At 39.4% G+C, this 27,177-nt stretch overlaps 1 protein-coding gene across 1 annotated transcript in view; it reads right to left on the bottom strand.

The window, feature by feature from the left end:
- Positions 1–434: 434 nt before the first annotated feature.
- The window catches only part of galnt18b (UDP-N-acetyl-alpha-D-galactosamine:polypeptide N-acetylgalactosaminyltransferase 18b), a 92,914-nt gene continuing 66,171 nt past the window's right edge, over positions 435–27,177 (bottom strand). The window contains exons 7-11 of the mRNA XM_080458750.1: positions 22,734–22,919; positions 16,902–17,039; positions 12,900–12,995; positions 5,741–5,905; positions 435–2,015 (exon numbers count right to left, since the gene is read on the bottom strand). Coding sequence (XP_080314876.1) covers positions 1,869–2,015; positions 5,741–5,905; positions 12,900–12,995; positions 16,902–17,039; positions 22,734–22,919 — 732 coding nt within the window. The 3' untranslated portion in view covers positions 435–1,868. The remainder of the gene's footprint in view (positions 2,016–5,740; positions 5,906–12,899; positions 12,996–16,901; positions 17,040–22,733; positions 22,920–27,177) is intronic.

Raw genomic sequence — 27,177 nt, forward strand, 5'->3', positions numbered from 1 at the left:
CAGGCTTCGTCGAAATCAGGCCAGCACTTTTCTGAGCTATTGCGTGTGACTCATGCTCAGACGGAGAGAGCACCACAGCTCCATCACCGCGGGAGACGGTTTCTCTTTCCCCTCATTCACACGTGTTTAATTCTCTTACGTGTATTTCAGGCCAACCTAAAAAAAAAACCTAAACAACAACAACCTTTGTTATATCACTCAGCAACCTAAGTGACATAACAACCTTTATTATATCACTTAGTTTACTGAATGTGTTAAATCAACAAGGCTGAAAACTGTAGATTTTATAATCTAATATTAAAGATAAATGTATACACAGATTGCCGTTCTGCAGCCTAATTTTGAAGCTGAAAGTAATGCTTGGAAAGCAGGCAATCAGGACAAAATGTCAGCTCCCCCAAAAATGTAAGTAAAGCTCATGAGAGTTGTGTTTTGGTATGCCTTTATTCAGAAACTTGTGCATGCAGAGGCGCTCTTATTGCATATATTAAGACGGGTTAGTTGGGAGGTCCTTTTGATGAAAGTGGGTTCCCATGTATATTTAATGCCATGATTTGCCGAGCTCTGCTTGAATGTGGATGGTAATGAGAACTGGCAAGCTGAAAACAGGCTGCACAACTTGTCTCCTCCCCAGGTGCACACAACAGTCGCAGCAGAAGGGCTGCCCCGTTTCTCAGTTTCTGCCCCTTTATTTGTCACGACAAACTGACAACACCACGTCCATGACACTGCGTCTTCTATCTGCTGTGTGTGCACATATTGTCTCTGTGTGTACAAAATGTTCAATATAACGTCCCTGCTGAGAAACACAATGCATCTAACGAGAACAAAAAACAGAAGTGCGGAGATAGAATGAAAAACACCATAAAAACAACTTCAGTCGAAACATTTCTAAGCACAGGTTCAAAAACAACACTATGATCAGCATTTTTTTATTTTTATTTTTTAATCGCCAGAGTTAAATCTAGTTATTTATGTTATTCGTTCTTCTCAGTCATCTTCTGGAGTAAATATAGCATCCACAATGTATAGATTCAAAGAGCTGCCACAGACTGTAAATCACACAACATAACACGCTGGAGGCTGTTCATAGTCTTCTCATAGTACCCTGGAAACCTTTGTGTTTTGGTAAATAATTTTTTTCTGTGCATCTTGCAGCATTTCTATATTTGGTTTTCTTTTTTCTTCTTCTTATTTTCAAGTACACCTTTTATGGTGCATGTGTGAAATGGGAAACACCTTTGATTGTGCTATGTGCATTTTCTTCATACTTTATGTAAAATGAGGCGTCCGTCAGTGATAGTATCTTTGTTATTAAAAAAAAAACCCACTTGCACTTTTTTTAACATCTGTAATTTTACTGTTATATATTACAAATATTCCAAATATTTACATATAGAAAATATCAAGATTTATTCCAACATTTCCAACAATGTTACAGTAGAATCGTATAATAAACCTAGGAACCTGAGACACTAAAATTAAATAATTACAGCAGGGACACGGTGAAAAAGCTTGCTACACAGTAGCAAATATGAACAATATACAAAAACATTTTGGACTCATTACATATTTTAAGTCAACCAAATTCTGACTGTACGGTATTTACCACAAAATATACTAAATTTCCTACCTTGTTAAATCTGCAAAATATCTGCCAGTTATGGCTGATCCTGTAGGCAAAATAAAGTGTTTAACATTTGTGATGTGACGTCGACCTCGCCTTCTCCTCCAAATGAGCTTTTTCAATGTTTTCCTCCTTCTTCTCCTTCTCTCCGCTGGCAGACACACGTTAGCACACACCGATGCACACAATAGAAAGCTCCGGTCCGTTCTCCATTCAGTCTGGGGTTTCTTTCGGCAGTCGATCATAGAGAACTGCTAAACAGCACATTTGAAATGAACCATTTCTGTCCAGTGCATTTCTGCAGAGCCAGTTGGTAGCCAAACTCATTGTCACTGCTTACTACAAGCTCTAGGCATCTCTTTGATTTCTTGTTCTGAATGGATCCTCCCTGAAAAGATAAAAGCATGCCGGTTAAAACTCTGCTGGACTTCAGAAGCACAATTTGTGTGCACAATATAGCTGGCCTCCTTTAAAACCTGCACTGCTGTGGCTGTGGATGCGAGCTCCTCAAGCGCCTGAAGATGGGCTTTTTTGGCTGGTTCACATTGTTTTTCTCCCTCAGCCGAGCAAAGAGCAACAATGTGGTTAGAAAAATAGTATGGGTTTGATATCATAGTCAGAATCTGACAATCAATTATTTAATTCGAAAAGAAGAACCTGATTTATGCAATGGCTATATGAAGGTCAGGGGAAGAGCAAAAAACTGCGGGTGAATGGAAAAAAGGGCCAACAATTTATTATTTTTAATATGACAGCTGTTGCCGGAGTCGGGGCAAAATGAGCACATCAGCTGAGCAAAGAATATTGCACCATGTCTTCATGAAATGAAGCAGGACTTTCTCATTACGGTGTCAGGGCTGACAAAGGGCAAGTATCTGAAGAGGAGACCTTCAACAGTCAATACGGCATCAAGAGAGCAGCGAGAGAGCTCTTTTCAATGAGATGAGAGACATGCAGCAGGGTGTGGGAAGAAATAGACCCAAGAACTGGACAGGTTGTACAATTTGAGTGGTAAATTATTCTTTCAATATTTCCACATGAGTTTGGCCTGTCTGCGAGGTCCAAAGACATTTTTATAGGTAACAGATTGGCAGTAACTGCTGGAAGGGGCATTTGTGAAGCATTATGCAGGGGTGGCTGGAGCCAGCTGATGGTGCAGAATGGAAAAAGGGATGAAGCTACAGACCATATTGACGACAGCGATGTACATGGAGAAACGCCACAAAAGCTTAATTAAAACGTGAGGAAATAAAGATAACATTTTATCGGCTAACACATCATCATGTTAATGATAACTTGAATGAATCAGTTTGCAGTCAAGTTAATCCTTGAAGTTATTTTGGGGATTTCACAAGCAGGTCTGAATAAAGAACCATATTACATTGGTCATTTTAGAAGCACCCAGTACAATAGAAAGTAAGTATTAACGTCAATGTATCCCACTGTCCTACAGTGAGTTAATATGCCCATACAGAAACTACAACTTCAGAGTTTAATTGCTCTGGTGGACCTTCGTCCAAACAGAATCCTTGGATGTCTAAAAAAAACTTAACAGATGAAAACGGACGGATGAATTTAGTGAAAAGCCACTGGGGATTATTCATTGCATTCTGGCCGCCTTAGCGATCATGTTAAACTTCAGAGAGCAAATGTGCTTAGGGATTATCTGTTGTTATGGCTCATGTACATATTCTAATGTAGTTTTTCTGTCGACTTTTAAGACTATACTTAGCAAATTATCTTTGTTTCAACATCACCCGCTCTATATTTTAGTGACCCTCGTAAGCTGAATCTATGAAAGATGAAGTAATGGCATCTGCTTAACATCGCCTTGAAGCACCATCTATTGGGAAACAGACGACTTCATCGCGAGCAAGTGAAGCGTTGACTGTCAAACGACTAAAGACGGCGCCATTGATTGTTTAAATTAGAGCAGACACTTTGAAAATGTGTGGCGTTTCTCCCGAGGGGGAGTCAGGGGAGGTGAAAGGGCGGTTTGGAGGACGAGACGTGAGGCAAAGCTGTTCTGTGAGGTGAAGGGGACGAGAAGAACACAGAGGTTTCCACAACAAAGTAAAGTTAGTTGCTGAACTCTGTCGTGCTGGTTTGACTCGCATAACAAAAGGAATCTGTAACAGTCACAGTAACAAACTTACACTTCATGCTTGTAAATAAACTCATTTGAAATAATACTTTACCTCTAACATCAATACCTAAAGTTACTACCAGGACAGTAGCTGGTTAACTATACAGTATATACGGTATTCCTCCTGAAAACTGGTCACTCTATAATGTACCTATTCCAATATTCAGTTTTACTCATGCTGCCCAGTATTTCCTGGGTCTCCATATTTGATATTTTAGACATTCTGATTTGAAATTTTAAAATTATGTTCAATATTACAGTAATTTATGCACCGCTCTGTTGTTATTGAATGAGCAGTCCTCAATCGAAGGCAAATATTAGCTATTCTTATTAAAAAGGTTAAGACCGCAAAATTTAGCAGAATGTAAATAACGATGCGCAAAGAAACTAGACCAGGTTGAACTTAAAAAACTATCATCTCTTTCCAAAGCAGCTTAAAGAATTTAACCACTGTTCATAGCATTTGTAATTTTTGGTACTTGAATTGAAAACGGGCACAGCTGTGTTTGAGGTTTGCAGCCGCTTTCTGGCTCTTCCTTGTTTATTAAACCAGAGGAAACATCCATAAGTGCAACTCAAGACAACATTTGACATACTGAACACAGTTAAGTAGTGGTTGGTGAGTCACCAGCCTGTGATTAACACTCGTGCTCCCTCAAACACTGTAAATATATCAAAGTTTTCTATATTATTATTGGTGTTGCATCAGATCGTCATGTGTGGACATGTTTCTTGAAGGGGGGTGGGGGGTGTGGGGGGGATGCACTGATGTCACTATGTTATATACAGAACAAAAGGTCCTTGTTAGAGAAGCATAAAGAATGGCATCCTCACCCACTCATACCCACAAATCACACAGGAAAACTCGGCTATGCGGAGCCACCCACTGCACTTATGTTTCTTCTCTAATTTACCAACACCTCCTTGATCCTTTTATTCAAACACACACACACATATATACAGCATATATATATATATATATATATATATATATATATATATATATATATATATATATATTTGTGTTTCACAAATGAGATCTTAGATAAGGCATTTCATGGTTGATTAGATAATGTCTCAAAAGGTTGGGGCAGGTTCAGTACGTTTTCGCATTTCTTAACAAGGAGAGATTCAAAATATCTCCAGTTAACCAGGCTGGATGCAGGATGGTGCTGTATTAAACTATAAACTTTCCATCTTTTGTGTGTAGAGCGGCTCCATTCCCCATCGCTGCGTCGACCGGATCAAGGCGATCTATTTCTGTTTGAGCTTGACACTTCGCTCATGTGCAGTCAAAACTGTGTCAATAATTGATGCCACATTTCACAGACATGATATGCTTCAGCCTCGTTGATACGTCCCCATCCCACTCAATGAATTATACAGAGTTATCTAAACAAACCATGTAAAGATGAGCGTAAGTGCATGTGACATATGAGTTTGAGCATGTAAAAAGTTTTCACCATTACACTGACACATATGTGCCACAGTGCAGAGCTGGCAGGGTTAATTGAATGCTGGCCTTGTTACAGCGACTCAACAAATTCCTTTTAAGGGCAAGAAGAGGACCAGAAATCTATGATTAACACTGCGACGACAGCACAGGAGACAGCGATATGAGGTCTTTCCAGCCCGAAAAAAAGCAATAAATTCGACACAGTCACGGCTGTGACGTGAAGTAGCTGCTTGTGCTGTAGAGATACAGTTTGCAACCACAGAGCTGCTAATGCAAAAAGACACTCATTAAGTTTCAACAACTTTTTATGTAGAAATGAGTCGCGGGCTGAAGTGAGCTCTGTTCAAACAGTGAATTAAACCACTTGCATGATTAAAAGCGACGACGAACGTTTGTTGTCCTGTCACTTTCGGCAAATCATCTAAGCTGAGGCTTAGCGAGAGTGAAAGACTGTGTGACTTATGTATTCTGCAGCGTGCCGTATGTGAGCTGTGCACCAGGAGGTTGTCACCTGAGTGAAGAGCCAGTGGAGCTTCATGCGTTTGGCTGCGGCGTAGCTGCACTCGATAAGTCGCGGCCTGCTGTTCACGTCCACCAGGCACTTGTTGTCGTCGTCGTCCACAGTGGGACTGAGGAGCCCGATGTGGAGGTGCTGCGTACTGGTGTAGTACACGTTCTGAAAGACACAGGACACCGTGCGATCAAGAAAGGGCACAATGTTGTGCTGTTTTAAACGGCTGCCGCTGACATTTCCATGGCGACCCTAACAAAGCGGGAAATGATCACACAGGTACTAAAGTACCCAGCAAACGAATGTGACTCCTATGTCTTTGATTCACATACTCAAATTATGAATATTTATATAACTTTCCAAACTGAACAGGGAACAAGGAGAAACCGGGGAAGGCAAACAAAAGAATCTCATTAATAATTCAGGATTGGGGAGAAAACCCGAATAAATGTGCTCTCTGATGGAAGGCTTCCTGACTGCATTCTTCCAAGGGCAACTGTTTGCTCACATTAAGCTGACAAAAAGCTGAAAATCAGTTGCAGGAATGAAACAGGGGAAGAATGTTATGTATTCAACAGCACAGAGCTGGAATTAGTTTGGTTTGTTTATCACACGAAGCCATGAACAAGGTGTGTTGCTCTACACTGTATACTGTGTATTCATGATGATAACGGCTTCCATTGTATCACTGCAGAAGTGATGAAGTAAAGTTACTACAGTGGTTACTTGCATGATCTTCCAATATAGTGGATACGGGAAATTTAAACTTTTTTTTAATCTACAATAACCCAAAACGTAAGTTTTCTTAAATAATTTTGATTGCTGATTTACTACATTTACATAAAATGTGTCATATGTTCATGAAATAACACCGCAAGGGGTTAAAAAAGTAAATCCCTATCTGCTCAGTCTGTAAATCCTGATTTGATGACAGCTTTATGAGAAGGCGTACTATAAAAACCAAGAAAACAATGAAAAAACAAACTAAAACAAAAGTACAGCAAACAATTCATAACCTTACAAATAGACTGGGTGATTAATCGGAAAGAAAATATCTCGGGTTAAAGTTCATTGTCATCTAGAATCCTCCACAGCAATAAAACAGATTATGCCTTCATGTTCTTTCAGATGATGAAACTAATATATATAAAAAAAACAATCATTTTAAAACCACTGTCAAACCTACATAACATGTACTGCGCAAAAAAATTTCAGTGAGCCCCATGCTGTCGAAGCAAACAGCTGCAACATTCAGACAGTGGTGCATCACTTGCAACCATCTAATAAAGTGACTGGGTCCAATTTTCTTGGGGAACATACGCTTTTCTTCCAAAGTCTGTGATTTATTTAAACAAAGCAGCCAAATAGACTGAGAAAAAAAAAAAAAAAAAAAGCCAAAAATGAGCATGTTAATTGGTTGGCAGAATCCAAATGATAACGAGCTGCAAGTAGAGGGTGAGGAAGGGAAAATTATATCAGAGTAAAACTGGGCTGTGAGCAGACAATTACCCAGAATCTCAGCTGGTAGAAACCCAAGACCACGTTAGCTCATTTTCATGCTCGCATTACTTTAACAGTTTCAGTCTTTGACTCTACTCTTACTTAGTTGAAAACGCCCAAATTGCCTCCTACCTCATTCACACCAGACATTAAACTGCCTGACAAGTGTGATTTAAAAAAATAATTAAAAAATGCTGCTCACTTTTGGAGCTATGCAGACTGGCAGCCTGTAAAGGGGTTGTGTTTTCACCTGTTACTGTAGTTCGGCAGATAGATTTCATAACAATGCGAGCTGGAAATGTTGCCAACATGTCCTTGAGGACTCAGTCACATATTTAATTGTAAACTTTGTTATAGTCTTCCTTTGTGTGCCTTCCCAGTTTAGTTTAAGCACCACATTCATCACAGCACAGCACAGCACAAAAACATCAACAACAAAAAAGAGAAATATTGCTTTTTCTTAATGCAACTTTATTTTTGTAACTTGTTCTCAATAAAAAGATAATTGAAAAAAAAATAAAATAAAAATGTTTGCGAGTATAAAAATTGGTGCAGGCTTGGATGTTTTTTTTCAGGAACACACGGGAACTGATCTACTCATGGGACACACATCTAACAGATGAAATAACAAGCAATTTAGACGATATTTTCTTTGTTGTACCCTTAGTCAGCCTTGATTAATCTCTCCCAAATCTGTTTTGTCTGTCTTATTTTTCCCAAAAGCCCTGAGTTTGACTAATTTCCCATTTTGAGTTTCCATTTTCCAAATGGAGATTTATTTGCTGTCACGCTCCAATCTGTTTCCTAACTTCCTCCACCAGCATGTCTAACGCCATGATATCGCTTTTGATATTGTGCTTGTGGGGCTTTGCACTCTGCCCAATCACCCCAATGACAAAATCAAGCATCAATACAAGCAAAACCCCCATTTGCAGGTGATATTACTCATGGTTTTTTTTTGGCAGGTGATCACCCGCAAAACACACATAACGTGTAAAACATTTGCGTGTGCATGCACATTATAAAGGCTTATGCGGAATCTGGTGTCATCCCAGATAGACGCTTCCCATTTAGACGCCTTATTATATTATAAGTTAATTATTTGTAACATTTCAGTGGCCTAGAATGAAAATAATGTATTTTTAAACATAGAGATACATAGTTCCTTTGAAAAAGCAGCTCAAATCGCGGCCGGGGAAAGAAAAAGAAAAAGAAAAAAACAAAGCCGGGTCCAGAAGTCTATGGAAACCTTCACAGAAAAAATTGACAGATTGACGGATTCACAAGCCTGGAGCGCCCTACAGCTAGATATTTCCCATTCCTGATGCAAGCCTTCACAGCAAAGACTAAAAACGTATGTTCTATGAATGTATACAAATATATGGGACACGTCTATTACATACGATGAGAAATAGAATGAGAAATAGCTAATATTAACTTCAAATGCTACATATCTATATAGCGTCTATCTGGGAGGAAAAAACGATAAGAGTGAGACACAAGTCTTTGCACTGTGGCAGTAAACTGTAGTGACAAAAGAAAACCCCTCCACATACAGGGAGAATGTGCAAACTCTCCACTATGAGGCGAGAGTGCTAACCACTACACCCCTGTACAGGTTCCTGGGCGATTCTCATTCTACACACACATTGTGACTAATGATAGCAAACGTTTTGCAGATGTCTATGTGTCTGAGTCTTTATAGAGGAAATTCAGAATCCAATTCCTCTCGATGATGTAACGCTGAAACATAAAAATAGAGCAGACATGATTTGCTTTGCAGCAGAGATCCTTAATCTCATTAGGAAGGCTGGTCCTACTCCAATCCTTTGTTTGATATGCTTGGATTTATAGCACATGACACATTTATAATTAGCAAGTTTTAAAGTTATCGTCGTCTCAAAAAGAGTTGTTGAGGTGGCAAACACAGTCTGGCAAAGAAACTGGTAGATCGACTGGAGTCGATTTTAATTCAAGGAGGTCTGGATAAAGGAGAGTTTCGTCGATATATTCACATTTAAGTTACATGACAATTTAGTTATATAAAAGAATCAATATACATATTGAAGTGGTATTGTTATTTTAACAACCTCTGCACTGTGTGAAGTCAACAGCACAAGCTATTTTTAATGCGATACCTTTTTTCAGTGCTACACTGAACTCCGTAGAGCTTCATACATCAAAAAATAACATAGACAAAGAAAAGAAAACAAGACTAATGAAACACATTTGTGAATGATAAGTCATTTCATAATAGAAAGTTCTGAAAACTCGACTTCGAAAGACATAATATTTTCTCTCCTTGGGTGTTTCACTTCTTTTTCACTGTCACTAAAGTACCAGCTGTTTTCACTAGATGGAGGTTTTATGTGTAACAGATTGTTAGATATAACAGTTACATTTCACTAAAATCCTCCGTTCATTGCGTTTCATGTTTGTACATGCCATTGTTGTTCTTGTGACTTTAACAGACTGTGTGGCTGCCATCTCGAAGATGAGTGTTGTCTCTGATTTTGTTGAGTGTAAAGATTATATTAATTCAGTTTTGTCCATTAAGTATGTGTTTGATTAAGATGGCTGGCTAGCATTAAGTGCTGTGTTTGTTTGTTTTAATTCATCAAAGAGAAGACGGACTGCTGGGAGCTCCTGTGTGTTTTTCTGTGCGAATAGACAAGAGATTAAAACGATCCAGAGCAAATATCTTTTTCCTGAGATTCTGTACCAACCTCCACAACATAATGCGGAACAAAAATATGAGTTCTATATAGTACTCAACAAATCAATCAAACTTGAAGCACCTTTGATACGATATAATGCAGTACAAAGCACTTTCTTCACAAGTAAAAAAAAACATAGCCCCTATACAGAACTCCTCCTTTCATCCACATCTTCATCCCTCCATTATAATAAAAATGACAATAAAAGGAACAATAAGGCAAAAACAAGAAAGTTGTTTTTCTTTTACTCAATGACGTCGCATCTCCCTCTGCTTGTCCTTCGGTGACCTTATGCCCTCACTTTCACTAATCTTGGTCCTCCTGCCTAAAACAATGGTTGAAAGCAACTGACTCTAACACACAAAGATAAGATGAACCTTTATTAGTCCCAAAAGTGAAAAAATTGCAGTGAAAGACTATGAACCAATCAGAGTCCGTTCGGGTGTCCCTTTTGCTGAACAGCAATGGAGAGATAAAGTCTGAAAAAAAGTCACCAATCAAAATATAGTCTTTGCAGAAACCTAATAAAATTCCATAATGTGTTGGCTCCCAGGTCAGTTGCTGTCTAGATATTACATTATTTCATCACCGGGCATACCTGACAACATACTCATTAACTCAAATCAGCCATTCACATTGCAGTAAGTCAGTGTATTACCACCCGTAGACATGGTCAGGATGACCTGCTGAAGTTCAAACCAAGCACGAGATTGAGGAAGCAAGGCGATTTGAGAATGTGGCACGGTTGTTGGTGCTCGACGGGCTGGTCCGAGTTGTTCAGAAACTGCTGATACACTACATTTTTACACAGCAAACTAAATGGACAACAGAAGATTGGAAAAATGTTACCTGATCTGTTGAGTCCCGATTTCTGATGCCACATTCAGATGATCAGGACAGAGTTTGGGTTAAAATATCGAAAGCATAGATAAAACCTGCCTTATATCAGCAGTAGGGGTATTTTCCTGGCACGCCTTGAGCCACTTAGTATCAACTGAGCATCTGTCTGATGTTTGTTGGTGACCATGTCCATCGCTTAATATATAATAGCAGTGTACCATCGACTGATGCTACTTCCACCAGGTTAACAGACCATGTCAGAAAGCTTCAATCATCTCAAACATGTTTTAATGGAAATGTCAATGACTTCACTGGACCCCAACATCACCATAGCTTCCGGATTTCAGTCTAAGATGCAGATGAATATCAGATTCCCATCATGTATAATCAAGCAAAGAATCTGCAGCGAATATGTGATGCTGGCATGTTAATATAGTCTGATATCTCAGAGGAACTTTTTTAGCACCACTATGGGTGCTTCCACACCAGGATGGTCCAGTGATAGTGCAGGGAGTCGATTTGCTTGGAAAACCCCCAAAACTCTTCCCAGCATCTTTTGGTTTATTTCAATTCCCACTGCAGTTTTGAGAGCAGTCCGATCCAGTGAAAACAGGTCATGCAGTTAATTGTGGTGCTCGATTGTGGCGCTCTTGCCCCAAACAAACACTTAAGATAAAAAAAAAAAGAATCTGGCTCAATGATGCGTAAGAGAACCCACCCAGCCAAAAACAACCCCCCCCCCCTCCGCACAAACAACAAGCAATCAAGCAATTTCAAAACATCATTGTTCTTGAAGGTGGCCACAAGCAACTATGAGCTACAGTTATCTGGCCGTTTATCAATAAGTTCCTAGGCCTTGTTATTACTCCACGTCTGCCATGAGACATTTATCTTTTTCTTTGTTTTAATCAGCTTCTTCAGGCTTGCCTCGATCACTACGCCTCACTCTTTGGTTTACTTCCTGTATTTCCTCAACCGGAGAGGCTGCCGAAATTTCCCACTGTAAATGAACCGCAAATGAACTGAGACTGAGACTTTTAGTTCGAATGGCCTTTCCCACCTGCACAAACAAAACGGAGTATCTGAAGAAGTGAACCCGCCCAAAGCAGAGTGGATGAAGACAGTTCTGGTAACAGTGGTCCAACCTGCTACAAGGTGTATCTAATGTTTTGGCCGACGTGTTCAGATTCATTTCGCAGGATTATTTCTGAATTCGTTCTGATCGGGACTAAACATCAATCCGTGTATAATTAGTGTGGGACACTCCAGTAGTTTCGTTTGAATTGAAACAGGATAGTGTGAGATCAAACTGCACTCAATAGGATGAGTTTACCACTGTCACAGCAAGGTTAAACAATCTCTGACTACAATCAGCTCCGACATAATGGGATTGAGAGATCAATACGAGCTGGAAGAGTCTGGAGAAAGTAAATGATAATGAAGATCTGCTAACATTTGGAGACACTTAAACTCTAAAGCCTAGAAACATCCTGAATCAGTATTCAAGAGATAGAAGGGCAACAATGAAGGGAAATCACATAGAAAGTAGAAGAGATCTCTCTGGCTATGTGTCTTAATCTGGAGCTGTTTATGTTCTTTCACTAAATACAAAACCTGTTTCATTAAATGAAGGAAAGCTGAAGGCAGTGTGCAGGTACAATATAACTTTACACACAAACAACGTTTGATACTGTTTTCTTGATATTGTGTTATTTTATTTGGGGTTAGACAGCATGTGTCACCTTTAAGCTGAGGTTTATATGGGATGATAAAACATTTAAAAACATCAAGGACTATTGAAGAGAAAATGGAAAACCTGATGCTGGTGTGTGAAGTCATAGAAGGCCGAAGTAGAGAGTCATTTTTCTTCATGATGGAACAAGATTTAATCAGTGACAAAATCCCAAAATGGAAATAAAATATAGATGTGGTATATTAAACCTAGTGATATCCTACGCTTTGTGGTGTGGAGGGAGGGAGGGGGAGAGAGGGAGAGAGAGAGAGAGAGAGAGAGAGAGAGAGAGAGAGAGAGAGAGAGAGAGAGAGAGAGAGAGAGAGGGAGGGAGAGAGAGAGAGAGAGAGAGAGGGAGGTATGTTCTAACCTGTGGAGTCATTCCATGGCAGAGATAGAGGATGGGCACGTTGTCGTTGTCCGGTCCCTGGTCCAGGCACAGATCGTTCTTCAGGGAGTTTTTCAACTGACCAGCAAAAAAAGATGCAAACAAATGACAACAAACAAAAGAAGTTACTTCCGGTCAGTAGTTTAACAGTGTTTACATGTGTCAACAAACCTTCACGTTTGTAATGGTCAGTGCTGTGAATAATGAGTTACTATTTAAGATGTTACAGTAAGTGCCTTGGTTTTCTTAGAGTGCTCCTATTTCCTCGCACAGTCCCAGAAAAAATAGGTGTTTCAGGTTAATTGATGAGACTTGAAATATCCCCCAGTTGAATGTCAGTGTGTGTGATGGACGGCTGATCTGTCCAGGGTGTAAGCTGCCTTTGTCAGTTCTGAGCTGGGACAGATCAAGGTACTCCATAGTATAAAAGATGGATGAAGTGGATGGATGGAGTTACTTTACTGTTACTTAAACAAGATATAAGTTACTTTGAAGGGTAGGTCCTGCGTTACTTTCAATTGCGTCTCTTTTGCCTCCGATGTCTCATTGCTTGGACTCTGCAGGGTCCCAGAGTAAGACCCTTGACTCCCAGCGTCCCGCTGCTCATAGTGTATCTAGTTAATGTTAACTATGAATCGGATTGGTTGCAGAGATAATGCAGAGAAATAATCCTCCAAGGAGATCATTAAAGTTTTTAAATATTTCATTATTTCAGAAATTTGTAATATATTGGCTTACCATTATCGAGCCGTCTGCTGCTGACTGCATGTTAGTAGTTTTTCCTCATCTGTTTTGTTGCAGCTTCTTCTTCGAGAAGTTAATTTATATATCCTTTATTGCCAATATGTGAATTAATGCAGATATGTTGTTATTAACAATTAATATGATCCATCAGCTAACTTGTACTAGTAATAAGCGTTTGCTTTTGAGGGAAACAGTTTTATATAAAGGCATCAACTAAAACCACGTTATGTTTTTAGTAGATTTAGATTTAGATAGATCTTATTTGGCATTTTACAGCTTCATGTTTGCCACCACTATATTTGCATTAGATTCAGTTCTGTGTGCATATCATGATAACGTCCAAATTAAGACAGACAATTTCCAGTAAGGCAAAAGCTATTTTTCAATGTTGCTTATGAGCCACTAGTAAGTTTCTTTCAAAAAAAAAAAAAAGTAAGTAAATTTTCTCCTCACTTTGATTTACTGCTGAAGATGTAGGAAATATGCTTCCTAAAATGTGTTTTGTATTATTTTGAGTTTCATTTAAAAACAATATGAAGATGTTTTCTTTGGCTCTTGTATTGATCAGTAAGTCACTTCTCACCCAGATGAAGTGAGAAAAAAAAGAAAGAAAATAATGTTAAAATGAGCCCCTGAGATCTGCTGTTGCCTATTTTTATTTTCATGGGCTATGACAAATGGCGAGAGATAATTTCTGATTATGTGTGTTACCCAGTTTGCAGATAACATCTACTGCCCAAAAAGTGATAGGGCAAAAAGAGCTGCATACCGCCTGCTGTGCTGTGCTCGGTGGTGTAATACTATTTCGACTGGAGGAGGGAACGATGATCCAAACTTAAAATACAGTTTTTTTTGCGGTATTTGCTGTTATTACAAACTGTCTCTGCAGGACTGTGAGAATTTGGACAGCAGTTTCAAATCAAAAAAATAGATCGTAGGAATATACTTAAATACCACTGTGACTGTCTCACACCATTGTGTACGAGCCAAGCATTTTCTCTGAGATTGAAGAGGAGGAAAACGTAAAAAAGCCAAGCACAGTAAGAGAAAACAGAGAAAAAGCTAAACCTAAACGGGTTGAAACAAGTAAAAAGTGAAGGATAATCCAAATCCTCTTTAACTCGTTTCTGCTTTATAAAAATGTAAATCACAAGCGTTACGCTTCATGAACATGACTCAGTGTTTGAGGCCCAGAGGGGTATTCATGCATGTCATGACAAAGGTCTGACTGATTACAAGATACAAACGGCACCGTAGGGAACAGCAGGGACGGTGGATTGTGTGAGAAGTGAATTAGAAAATAAAGATGTGAGATCCGAAGAACACAGTCAGGGATGATTTCCGCTCCCCGTCGACTCCAGAGATGTGTACTTCTATGTGATAATCAGTGAATCCACAGGCAGAGCATGTTCCTGTCAACAGATTAAGTCTACACATATCGAGTACAGTTGAAAAAAGAACAGTGCATATGAAACAACAAATGACACCTGTGGGGACAGAGTCGTTGCCATACAGCATTCGGTGTCACCTCCATGTATTACTGAGAGGAATATGTGTGTGGAGTATAGGTGCAGGACGGAATCAAACATAATCCCTCAGATGTGGTCGGTGCTGCTGCATCCTGCGGTTGGCTTAACAAATACAAAGTGGTACGGTGCAGTAGTAAAGACAGTTGGCCTCCACCCACACCTTTCCTGCCCACACCTTAAGAACTGTCTTCGGGAGGCTTTCTATAGAGAAAAGATATCAGCCGTCAGCCGCTCAGTCTACCACTTTGACTGTTTTACAGTACTACACAACAACACCTTCAGGCCCGGGATGTTTTGCATCCATCACTCACTATCATCAAGAGGAGATGACAGCTTCCAAATTCAATCTGCAGCATAACTGCAAGCACAGACAGCCATGAAAAGAATTGATCCTAAATCTATCTTGTATAACTGTTCATGAGCAGCTGCCTACAACAGAAAAATCCCCATCAGTCACTTTGGATGGAGTCAACAGGAAATTAGAAAATGCCTGCAACTCCACATGGGTATTTAGGAGGGTGAACTGGGCCTTTTTTTTTTTTTATTCTGTGCATAAATGTTTAGCTGATTATGGTCACACATAGAATTTATTAATATATGGTGTAATATCAGCAACTGGACGATGAAACAACCTACTTTTTGGGTTAAAATGGGACAAAATTGAATTTGATTAAATCGTAAGGAATCAGATCTGAATCAGATCCTGTTAGATCAAATGAAATGGAATAAAATGAAAGGAAAATAAATTAAACAGCCTTGTCACTGCAGACATCTGACAACGTTTAATTACTGGTACTTGGTGTATTCATACACGTCGACAGTCCTCAAATCAAGTTAAGCTATCTAACACCAACTGATTAAAAGTGCCACATAAATTGCAAATGCACAATAAAAACATAATTGTCCTTCATACTTTGAGCACTCATGAAAAAAAACAAAAAAAAAAAACATCATGTCCCATGTTTTATGATTCTAGAATAACATAATTTTTTTAATTTTACAGCCTTTGTGTACCTGGTCATTTCTGTTACTACTGAGGGACACAGCGACAAAAATATTCTGCATATAATGAATCCTCAAACCACACTGACTGACTAGGTCATGACACGCATGTCACAAGTCTAAATAATGAGGGGAACTATCTCGTACAAATTAATGTAATGAGGACGGGATATTTCCTAAACATTTCCATGGATCATTGTGAGAAAAAAATTATAATACAAGACAGAGCAGTGCGGTAATTCTGCAGTCTGCATGTCACTGTGTGTTAGGATGTATCACAATGATGTGAGGTGGGAGGACCGTGGAAATAAAGCTGCGCGAAAACAACTAGGAACGGGCAAAAAGAGACAGCGTCAGCGAGCCGTGCTGGCTGTCAGTTTTTCTGGCGCCTCTCACTGGTAAAATTGAGCTGCAAAGCCCTGGTTGGCAGAATCAAGTGAGCTTCAAATTATCAATATTTCTGTTAATCGTTGTAACCAAGTCTACTGCCGTAGACTAATGAGAAATACATTTTCAGGAAGTTTTTAACAGCAAATGAAAAAGTCAGAACTGCTTCAGAAAAGTCTTGGTGTCTGTTTGTGTTCCTGAATGCAGCCTCCCGGCTCCCAACACTCAGATCAAACTGATTTGCCCAGATGTGGATTTGCCTTGTTTTGGCTTTTGCAGACACTGAATTGAATTTGTGATGAAATGGAAGGCGACAGCTTACTACTCCGTATGAGATGGTGTCGCTGTACATCCTCATCTCGGGGTAAATGTTGACCAGGTACCAGCGAAAAGTTTTACACTGCAGCCTCTTCCTCAGAGCCTTCCTCTCGGAGATGTCGCCGATATCAATCCCTGAGTCCTGGAATCAAGCCCACACACACGCGCGCACACACACCCACACACACACGCACACACATTGATTAACAAGGCTTGTAAAGAAGGAAATCAAATACAAGCGATTGAGCAGTACTGCACAGTCATTTACTGTGTATTTGAAAGGCCCCCATAAGATTTTGATTTTTGCTTGTTCTCGCCGCAGAATCATTGACTATGCAGCTGCAACATAAAAAAAACAAAAAACATTCAAGGCTACAAGGCTGGGAAAATAACTATATTTGCCCAGATGCTTTCCTTTAGCGTCGGCGCTGCAAGATGCTGGAACAGTGCGCCTGAGTATCTGAGGGCAAATAAAAGTGTTGAAGAACTGTACCCAAAACTTAAAGGCTGTCTCTTCAGCTTATTTTGATTGAAAATTCTATATATATTTTTAAACTAATTTCTTTTTATATATACTTCTTTTGAAAGTTTAATAGGTATTGAAACCCTGCTTTAAATAACACGACTTTTGCATCATTACTGATGCCTTTGTTTAATAGACTATCAATCAATCCATTGAGCATCAGTCTTTCACCTTTCAGACAATAAAATGTGATTTGAAGTGCTTCAAAAATGATTTTATGACACAGGAAAAAATACTTACAAACACACATACCTGCAAATATATAGTGTATGTCTGAGTGTACATGTATAAAACACACACACAAATACCCAAAGGAATGCAATTAATTGGGCAGACACCAATACACTCCTGATACAATTGGATAAAATGAGACGATTAAATAAGGTAAAATATAATTTTAAAGAGTAAAGCAATAGAGGATTAGTAATCAAACAAGGACATAGGGCTAACTTGAAGTTAGTAAGATAGAGCAAAATAAAAACAAAAAGAAAGCAAAAATAGAAGTTAATGATTCACAGAAGACGTTAAGCCTTTAAGCATACAATTATAAAGATTTATTAGAATTTAGAAAACACTAAATAAAAGTCAGACTTAAGACTTAAGTTTGACGTTTATCTTCACATTATCAGCCTGTTCAGGTTCATGAACTACAAACATTCTTTTCCAAGTAGTCCAAAGCAAGACCTAGTAAACAAACTGGGTGCAAACGTTGCTCAAACACATCAAACAGTGAGCTCAGACGTCTGCAAACTTAGGTAAATTGTACACTGCTGTTGGTTCTCGTACTCTCTGAGGTAAATTACAGCTGATGATTTTGCTGTGTAGTTAATTCATGGGGCTAAAGCTGGGGCTAAATTTCATGCTTCTTGAGTACAGACCCAGTTAAACGCCTCATTATTGACTGAATGAATTGCCTGCAGATGTTCATCTATTCATAACGTGGATTTACATATTCAAACAGATTATGCAGGACAAGAGAAAACAGCTTCAGTGAACAAACATTTGACTTACCCTTTGAGGGATGCTCCATTTAACATAACATAACAGAGTAAGATTATCTACTTTGATTAAAGGAATCCACGTCAACATCAAGAAAAAGACGACGTATTTCAAAAAATTTAAAGAACACAGGTTTGTAAAGGGGGAAAAAACAAAAAACAAAACATAAGCCGGCATCACAGATTCATGGCTTCTCTGTGAGTAATATTATTTACTGTGCAAGTCATTGACACTGCAGGTCTCTTTATTTCACATCTCAGATAACATTACAAATCAAAACAGTGAATCAATAAATGCCATTTCTGCTGGAAAAACACATAACTGAATTGAAGTCAATTATGCACTTTTTTAAATAAAATCTTTGGATGTGGTTTCATTATTTCTGTATTCTGAGTCATTTGGGTCCCAAGTCACAGCTGTAATCCAGTTAGTGCCTTTAATTAATCTTTGAGCTTTTCATTGTTAGGCTATACAATGAATTTCCTTACTGCTAATGTCTCCATTTAGAGCAATTTATTGAATCATATTAAGTATTTATTTATTCAGTGGCACATGTTTAATTCAGGCCATTCTGTGTGAGATGAAAATAATTTCATTTGAGCCTTCAGGAGGTGTCAGGGGTCTTGTTCAGCTCCACATCTGCAGTGGGAAGAGAGCAGCGGGGAGCGGACGGCACTCAATCCAGCAATGTTTCGACGAGGCGGCTGCAGAAAGACTGTGCCTGTGACTCGCACCTCTGCATGAATAAGATTATGACACTTTAATCTCGTCTCAACTGAATAAAACTCTTTAGAATGCTATTTTGAGGTTTTATTTGGGGTCAATGTTGCTTCATTGATACGGCGACTTCTCAAAGAAGGAAATAATGAAACGTTGTCGGCTTTTTTCCTGTTCCGCAAACATTCAAAATGCCGCAGCTGCTCTGCTTCCTGTAGCCTTTAGCCAGTTCATAGCTGACATCTGACATTTGAAAATGGCACAAAAGCTTTAATCCATGCAGTCCAGCACACAGTTTTATCTCTGTCTATATAACTATGAAACTAAAAAGATTTCCTCAAGAAGGTAAGTATAATGAAGTAATAGATTTCTGTTTCATGAGGTACACAGGTTGATTAGCATAATGTAATAATAATATATATATTTTTGTTATATATTTATATCCCTGGATGTCCAAATAATAATAATATTAATGATAATAATAATAATATTATCTACTCTGAGAACAGACTGTTCAAAATGTAATGTTCTTGTGTGGAAAGCAGTGGTCAGAACACTCTCATCTAAATAAAAATAGGAAATCTTTGTGTCGTTCTAAAGCATGTGACAGATGTTGAAGAATATTTTCAGATTTATGACGACATATGTAAACTGATAAAGCCAAATATATTACCCCAATTTGATAGAAATGCTAAATAGAATTGTGAACAGGATGCCATGCATTTCGGTGGGCAGACAGTGGACACAAACACAAAACATTTATTATATTTATAAGTCTACAAAAATCATTGTTGTGTCTATTTGACGTGTTTCTTAATATTCATGTCCCTTATACTGTATGATGGTGGTTGACGGTGTATGTTGGTGAAGTGGTTAACACCCAGCTTCAAGGGGGCTTTCTGTTTGCAGTTTGCATCTTCTCACTCTGCGTGGGCTTTATTCTTGTATTTCAATCAGTGACTCGACATTGCCCATAGGTGTCATTGTGAGCTGTGGATTTGTTCGCCATTGTTAGCTGTCGTTCCAGCATCCTGCGATCCTCATGTGAATAAAGTGGAATAGAATACAGACTTATTTACCGATTACAATGCTTATTTATTTTAATCCGAAAATCTTTTTTTTTTTTTGCAATCTGTATGTGTCAAGAAAGGCGCCACATAAATGATACATGAAGTATTTGAACAAAATGAGGTGCAGATTATAAACCAATATAAGGAGCTTCAAGAGGAATGAGAAGTAGCACCAGTTCTGTTTCACACACTCTTGTTTTTCATTTTAATACGGCACCTAAGTGCTAAAGACGGTCAGAAACAGGTTTACATATCTCTGATTCTGAAAGTGGATCTAAAAAAAAAAAAATCCTAGAAATCATTGCTGTGTGATAAAATAATGAACAAAAGGGATATAATTTATACAAGGGTCCATTTTTGTAGAGTTCACGGCTCCATCAAACTCGGCCTAGGTGCAATGTGTCAGGAAATGTCTCCAGGAGCCCTCAAATGTCATCATAGGACGATGATCCTGCCAAAGTGCACGTGTCTCCGACTTTACAACTATGACCTGCATGTGAGCCGTGCCAAGAAACAGCCTTTACTGAAGAGAGAAATCAATAATGTACAATTTGGCAGTGACCATACAGGCAAGAGTGATGTGTTCTTGACAGACAATCCCACATTAGAGTTGTAAGTCCGCACTGACCGTGGACATGCTCACTGCAGATCAAAGAGAAGCTTCAGAAGAACTGTGAAGCTCCAAGATGGAAATGTTTTGGTTTGGGGTTGTTTTGTTGCCTGAGGGACAGGACAGCTTGCTGTCAGCTATGAATTCAACATTCTATCAAAGAGAGCTTAAAGGTAATGTGAGGCCATCAGTCTTAAAAGTTAGAGCAGCTATCAAAAATCCCTCAGAATTCACAAAAAGAAGAAGAAGAAAAAAAAGAAATATCAAGCAGTTATAAGTGGTCGAGTCAAAGCTCAGATCTGAATCCCACTGTCATTTTGAAACAGGCACAGCTTGAGAACAAAAAACACACTTTTATGCCTGATAAAAGAGCTTTGCCAGTAAACGTGGTCAGAAAAGACCGAAGATTGATGGACAATCATGCCAAATGCCGACAAGACGTTATTTCTGCTAAAGCAGGCGACATGCATTTCTGATAAAGGTGTACTTACTTTTCCAGAGGACATCAAATCTACAGAGATTTTTCATGAATAGTACGAGCATTTTCTGCTGCTCACTTTTACAGCGCGGCCACAGCAAGTTACTGCAATTTACCCCTCAGACTAGTTTTTTTTGGGGGTCAGATGCCCATCCTGCTGAAAAGGGGGATTTAATCTCAGGGGACTCGAACCCGGGATCACAGCTCAAACCAAGATGTTTTTCATCACGTGATTGCAGATAAAAAAAAATACAAAAAACTTGCTCTGTGGCTTTAGCAAGTTGTCAAGTTTATTCACACTTTAATTGTTTTTCTATGATAATATTTGTCATCATACAGTAAACTGCTTTAACTATCTTTTCTTAATTCAACTATTTGAATGGGCCCATCTCCATGTTTAGTGTTGTTGCTCAGTGTGTGTGTGTGTGTGTGTGTGTGTGTGTGTGTGTGTGTGTGTGTGTGTGTACAGTACTCCACCACTGAAGTTTTCAGGCTGGTGTAATGTACCCGTCATGTAATACCAGCAGGAAGGTGTCTGAATGGCTCAATTTATGCAGCAGCAGCGTAAGACAACCCCAAACACACATCCAGTCAGGGGGCAGACCGAGAAAAATATTAATGGCGTGGCGAGAGGGGGGCAGGGAATTTTTGAGGGGTGGCAACATATGGCAGACGTGTATATACTGAATTTAATGGCACAATCCAAACATATCAGTCTCTTACCGTTCTGGCATTATCTCGTGCTGCATTCACTGCAGTCGGACATTCGAGAGCCGCTTGTAAATGTAAAATTGGCCATAACGTTTCATTTAATTCATTGCTGTCCACTGGGATGGCAGCAAGGGTGGCAATGCGTTTTTTTGAAGGTGGCATTTGCTTACATCTCCATTGCCATGGACAGAGTTTCCTGCTGTTGTCGCCAGACCCATCGGAGAGTTCAGAAGCAACGCCAACTACCAGTTGCTTCTGGGCCCCGGTAGATCCGCCCATGCGGCCAGTGCTTATTCAGAGTCTTAATCTTAACATAATCAAGTCTGTGTGTGTTTACATGAAGAGACAAAAGGATATGAAGCAGGCTTCCCCCAGAGTAAGTCTGTGCACTGTTCTCCAAGATGATTAAAAAAAATAAGAAAACTGCTTTGAAAGCAAATGCTTCTCATACTGATTTCTTTCCTGCTAATTCAGTTTGCAATTTGAATTAAGTGATGACAAATAAACTGTAAACACACACACGAGCCTGAAGCTTCTGCACAGTGTTGTGTGCGTGCAGATGTTTACATATAACGGGTTTCGATTTGAGTGTTTTTACATTCATCTGTGAAGCACTTTGATTACATTTCCCAGGCTTCAAGATATATTACATGAGCTAAGATTGATTCAAAACAAGAACTTTTTTCCAAATTATTCTTAGAATCAGCAAAATGCATACAACCACTAACCTCCACGGGAATATTCCACGCCATGTAGACATGGCTTTTGAACTCATCCATCCAGACTTCTGCCACTCGGAGGGCGTTGCGCCGCACGTGAGACGTCAGATCCTCGGTGTAGGGTTTATGAGCGCGCTCGATGTGGGCGATGCGAGCACAAGGCAGCACCTCCACGCTGCCTCCACACTGCCACACCTGGTTTTAAATATGAGAAAAATCAAAGAAAGAAAGAGAAAATTGTCATTCAACTAAAGTAACAGTCCGTCAGAGAGTCTGCTTTGTTTGTAAGAGTTCAATTGAAAAAGTCCATTACTGGCCTTGCAGATATTCAGAAGGAAGACGACTGAAAAAAAAAGTTGTTTGAAGTTTGCTTAAAAAAGTAAAGTTTTTCCAAAGAGCTCAATTCTTCATGCTGCCGGGGAACAAAGATGTCACAGAAAATATAATTCAACTGTTGGGTCATTTCATTAAGTTCATGAAATTATTATTTTTTTCTCTCCGTTGAAATGTGAACTCTTATTACCCTCCGTTGTTTAATTTTGAATAAAAAAAAAAAAAAGATCTAGTTTTTTTTCCCTGCTTCTTAGTCCAAGTTTCTCTTCTGAAGTCACTTCTCAACTTAAAGACGAGACTGTTCTTCAGGAGAGAGGGCGGATTGGTGAACTCCACACAGCCAATGCGGCGGGGAATGATGGCAGCACGTCTCGGCTGCTTAGAGCATGTACGGGATGACAAACCGAGGCAGCTCTCCACCTCGGCCGCCCACTGTATCTCAGACTGTGAAGATGAAGTCCCCGTGGTGGAGACTGGGAATAGTCCTGCTGCCCAGGAGGAAAAGCGTGACTCCTCGATGACTCGAAGCCAGTGGCACTAACTCCTCTCGTAATGAAGACCTCTGGGAGGCTCAAGACCCCGAAAAGTTTTGCCAAATGTAATACCTTGATCCAGAAAACAGTGACGGGCAATGGAAATATGTTTCCTTGTGCAGACTGAGGGACAATTTTGTTCAAATCTGTAATACGCGGGCATAGAAATACCACTTCATATAGGGTTGTGCTTTGACAAAAACTGGATTCACGCATTGGTTGGCAAATGTTTTCTTTTTTTCACGTGTTTCCATATTATTCACTATTTACATTCTTTCCTATAAGAGTATGATTAGACATATGAGGTATAAACATTCCAACTCATCCAGACCATTTTGATCAACATTGATACCTGAAAAAGGATTTGAATTTTCTAAGGTTAGAAATCTGAAAAGCGATACGAAAACTAAAGCTGGGGACGGACTGAATGAGAAAATGAATTAGGCAGCACAAAGCTGCTGATTAGCATCCGAACAAATTAACTGAGACCTTAAAGCAATTCAAAGACTCCAAAGGAGCGATGAAGATACACTCCTCTGTTAGTCTGTTTACAAGCTCTGATGTGGGGTCATCAAAGAAGATGTCACCAGCAGAGCCTGTTAAGGACACTCAGAAACGCTTTAAACGACCTGAGCAGATTAGCCCAGGACACCCAGTGATTCAATGTGAATAAGGTTGAAATTGTCACGCTGTGCTTTTATGATAAGACCAAATAGCGCAGCTGACATCCTTCCTGTCATTTTGATTAAAAAGAAAAAAAAAAAAGGATTTGATGCAAATGAGCTTCGCCAAGGACGTCGAACGGACATGAGATATGATATAAACTGTGGATATGAGCGGGACACTGATGGCAGGACTCTCTGGAGATGTTAAACTGTTTGTCAAACAGATCTGACCATGACTTTGTCAGTAAGTTAATAACACTGACAAGTATGCAAGAAAAAAACCAACAACAAGAAAACTGCCCCTTTCATTTTTATGATCTGTATTTTCTTTCTTTTTTATTGTGATTCGTCATTTTGTTTTGGAGGTTTTTGGGTTTAATTATTCAAGCAGATAGTAACATAAAGTAACAAACGTCATGAACTTTTTTCCACATTACACACAAGCCACAACTAATTTTGCAGTAACATAGTGAAGCAAAAACAAAAAGAAACAACAGATTTGGACCAAATTTTTCCTCTGAACACCTCTGTTGTCCTTTTGTAATCTGGAACCATGCTGGCACCCAGACTTTTGTCCACTGACAGCTGGGATTGCTTTTAGCTTCCTACAACTTTGTTGGATGGAATGAATTCATACCTTTCCCAGAATGTTATTGTAATTATTCCTGTGGTTGGTGGAACGTGATTGTTTGAAACAAATAATTATAGAATTCCAATTAAAGTGGTTCAGACTTTTTTTCTTTTTTTTTTCCCCTACAGGAAACTATAATAATCACTGTGGTGCTACAGGAAAGGTCTGAGGGATTCGTCCTCTGGGCACTGTTGCTATCTCTACCAAATTTCATTGCAATTTATCAAAGAGTTTGTGGGATATTTCAGTCTGGACCAGAGTGATGGACTAGCTGACACCGTCGTTCCTCGAGCAGCGCTGGTAGCTTGGATAAAAATCAACAGATCAACTGATAATGTACGACTTTGAAGATCTGCTGCGGCGTTTCACTGCGCTGCTTATAGCTCCAACAACTGTGCCAGCACTTTGTAGAACACAGTCAATTACAGCGAGAATGCAGAATCAGCCTGAAAAATAATTTTCCTTTCATTCTCCAGCGTCGACTTTCCTCTGTGACGATGAACCGCGCGCCTCCGAGTGTTTGCCAGTGTGGCGCCCCTGCAGTTAACCACTAATTGTCTGCTGCCGTTTTTTTCCAAATTCATTACAAGAAACGGGCCATTACTGTCAAGATAGAAGTGAGAGTCTGCCATTAGTCAGGATGCATTGTTATTCCTTTCAAAAACACGACAACTTTGTACAGTCAAATCCTTGGAATCGTGCATTCCTCTTGAACAGTCAAACCCACCGACTAATTTCCATGTTGACTCATACGATCTGTTTTCCAGTGTGCCGCTGAGGCGAAAAGCACGGATCAACAGCACTGCAGCAAACAATTACACTTCACTTTACTCTAAGATGGTGGCGTGAACCTGGAGGAGAAACGGCACTCCACCTACGTGCTGTCAAAGAGACGTTTTGTAAAGGTAATAGCTGACACTCAGGCCGTGTCACTTAGGGGCGGGAGCACACTCCACCCACACTGTGGTACAAATAAATCACAGCTCTACCAGTAGCAGTCCATGTTTGACTTTGTGTTATTAGGAGTCAGGTCCTCACTTCACAGAGTCTTCACAGCAAAGGAACAATCTCAGCCCGGGCGGCACCCCTGCTCATTGTAAACTTTAAACTCAAGAAATACCTCACGTCCTTCAGTCCCGCCTGTATCAAACCCCATTCTGCTATATCCTCTTCCACATATACGTCTGTCTGAATCTCATTTTCTTCACCCACTTGCTGTTCTACCTCTAATTTATTTTTATAGAAGATTTCTGGCAGAAGAGCAGTCTCATATTACAGACACGTTGGCTTAGATCTTTAATCAGGGCATTATCAGCCTGAGTCTAAGCTGAAGCTACTACTGCCCTCACTATAATTTGCTTAAGATAAAAGCAGGAGCTAAATACCTTTAATGTCAGTGTAACACGATTGGAAGTGCTTTATTCATAAAGCGGTGCCAGTTACTATGCGGAGTGTCTCATGGTTTAAAGTGGGTTTGGAAGGGAGCACTCGCAAGGTTATTTTAGTGAATCTCTGAGGACATGAAGCACAGCAAGGATCAGCATCTTTGCATTGTAGCACACATCTACAAGTTAAAGATTCGTAATTGCATCGTCAATTAGTCATTTATTCATATTTTAACACTGTCTGGTGGTTTCATGGTTCACAGCACTGAATGTGATGTACCCAAGAACAGAAATCTGTCTTCAGAGTCAAATGGGCCCCCCCGCAGGCTTGAAAGGCAGCTGTAACATGTTTCTGTTTTTCTTCTTCACTCAGAACAGCAGCCGCTTGAAGTTGTTTGCAACAACAGATTTGAAACGCTTTTACTGACAAAAAGAAAAAGGATCAAAGTCGTGTGGCATGAAGCATGTTTCTGCAGCTCATATTCACGTGCTTAGCATAAGCTGAACAGCGTTTCCTGCTTTAACCACGCTGGTATGAACTAAGAACAGAAAAACCATACATTTTCAAAGTGAATATGAGTCATGGCATATTTGATTTAAAATGGGCATACTGTCACTTGTATCCGTCTCTGTTCTAGAATAGATTATATGTATACATATATGGAGCTAGGATTGGTATAAACCTAAATAATAATGTAACTTTCCAATAGTGTAATACAAAATTTGAGCCATTGTCATCATAAAAACTATAACCTAATAAGTTTTTACATGTCTTTCAAGAAATTAATTTCAAAGTGCAGCCAATATTGTAACTGCACTGCATTTTTGGGAAATAAAAGGTTATTCATTGATGCCTGGAACTTTGTCAGATATTCTTACTATTCAGAATAGAAAAACAAACAAAAA

Source organism: Lipophrys pholis (assembly GCF_963383615.2).
Source record: "Lipophrys pholis genome assembly, chromosome: 2".
Taxonomy (NCBI): Eukaryota; Metazoa; Chordata; class Actinopteri; order Blenniiformes; family Blenniidae; genus Lipophrys; species Lipophrys pholis.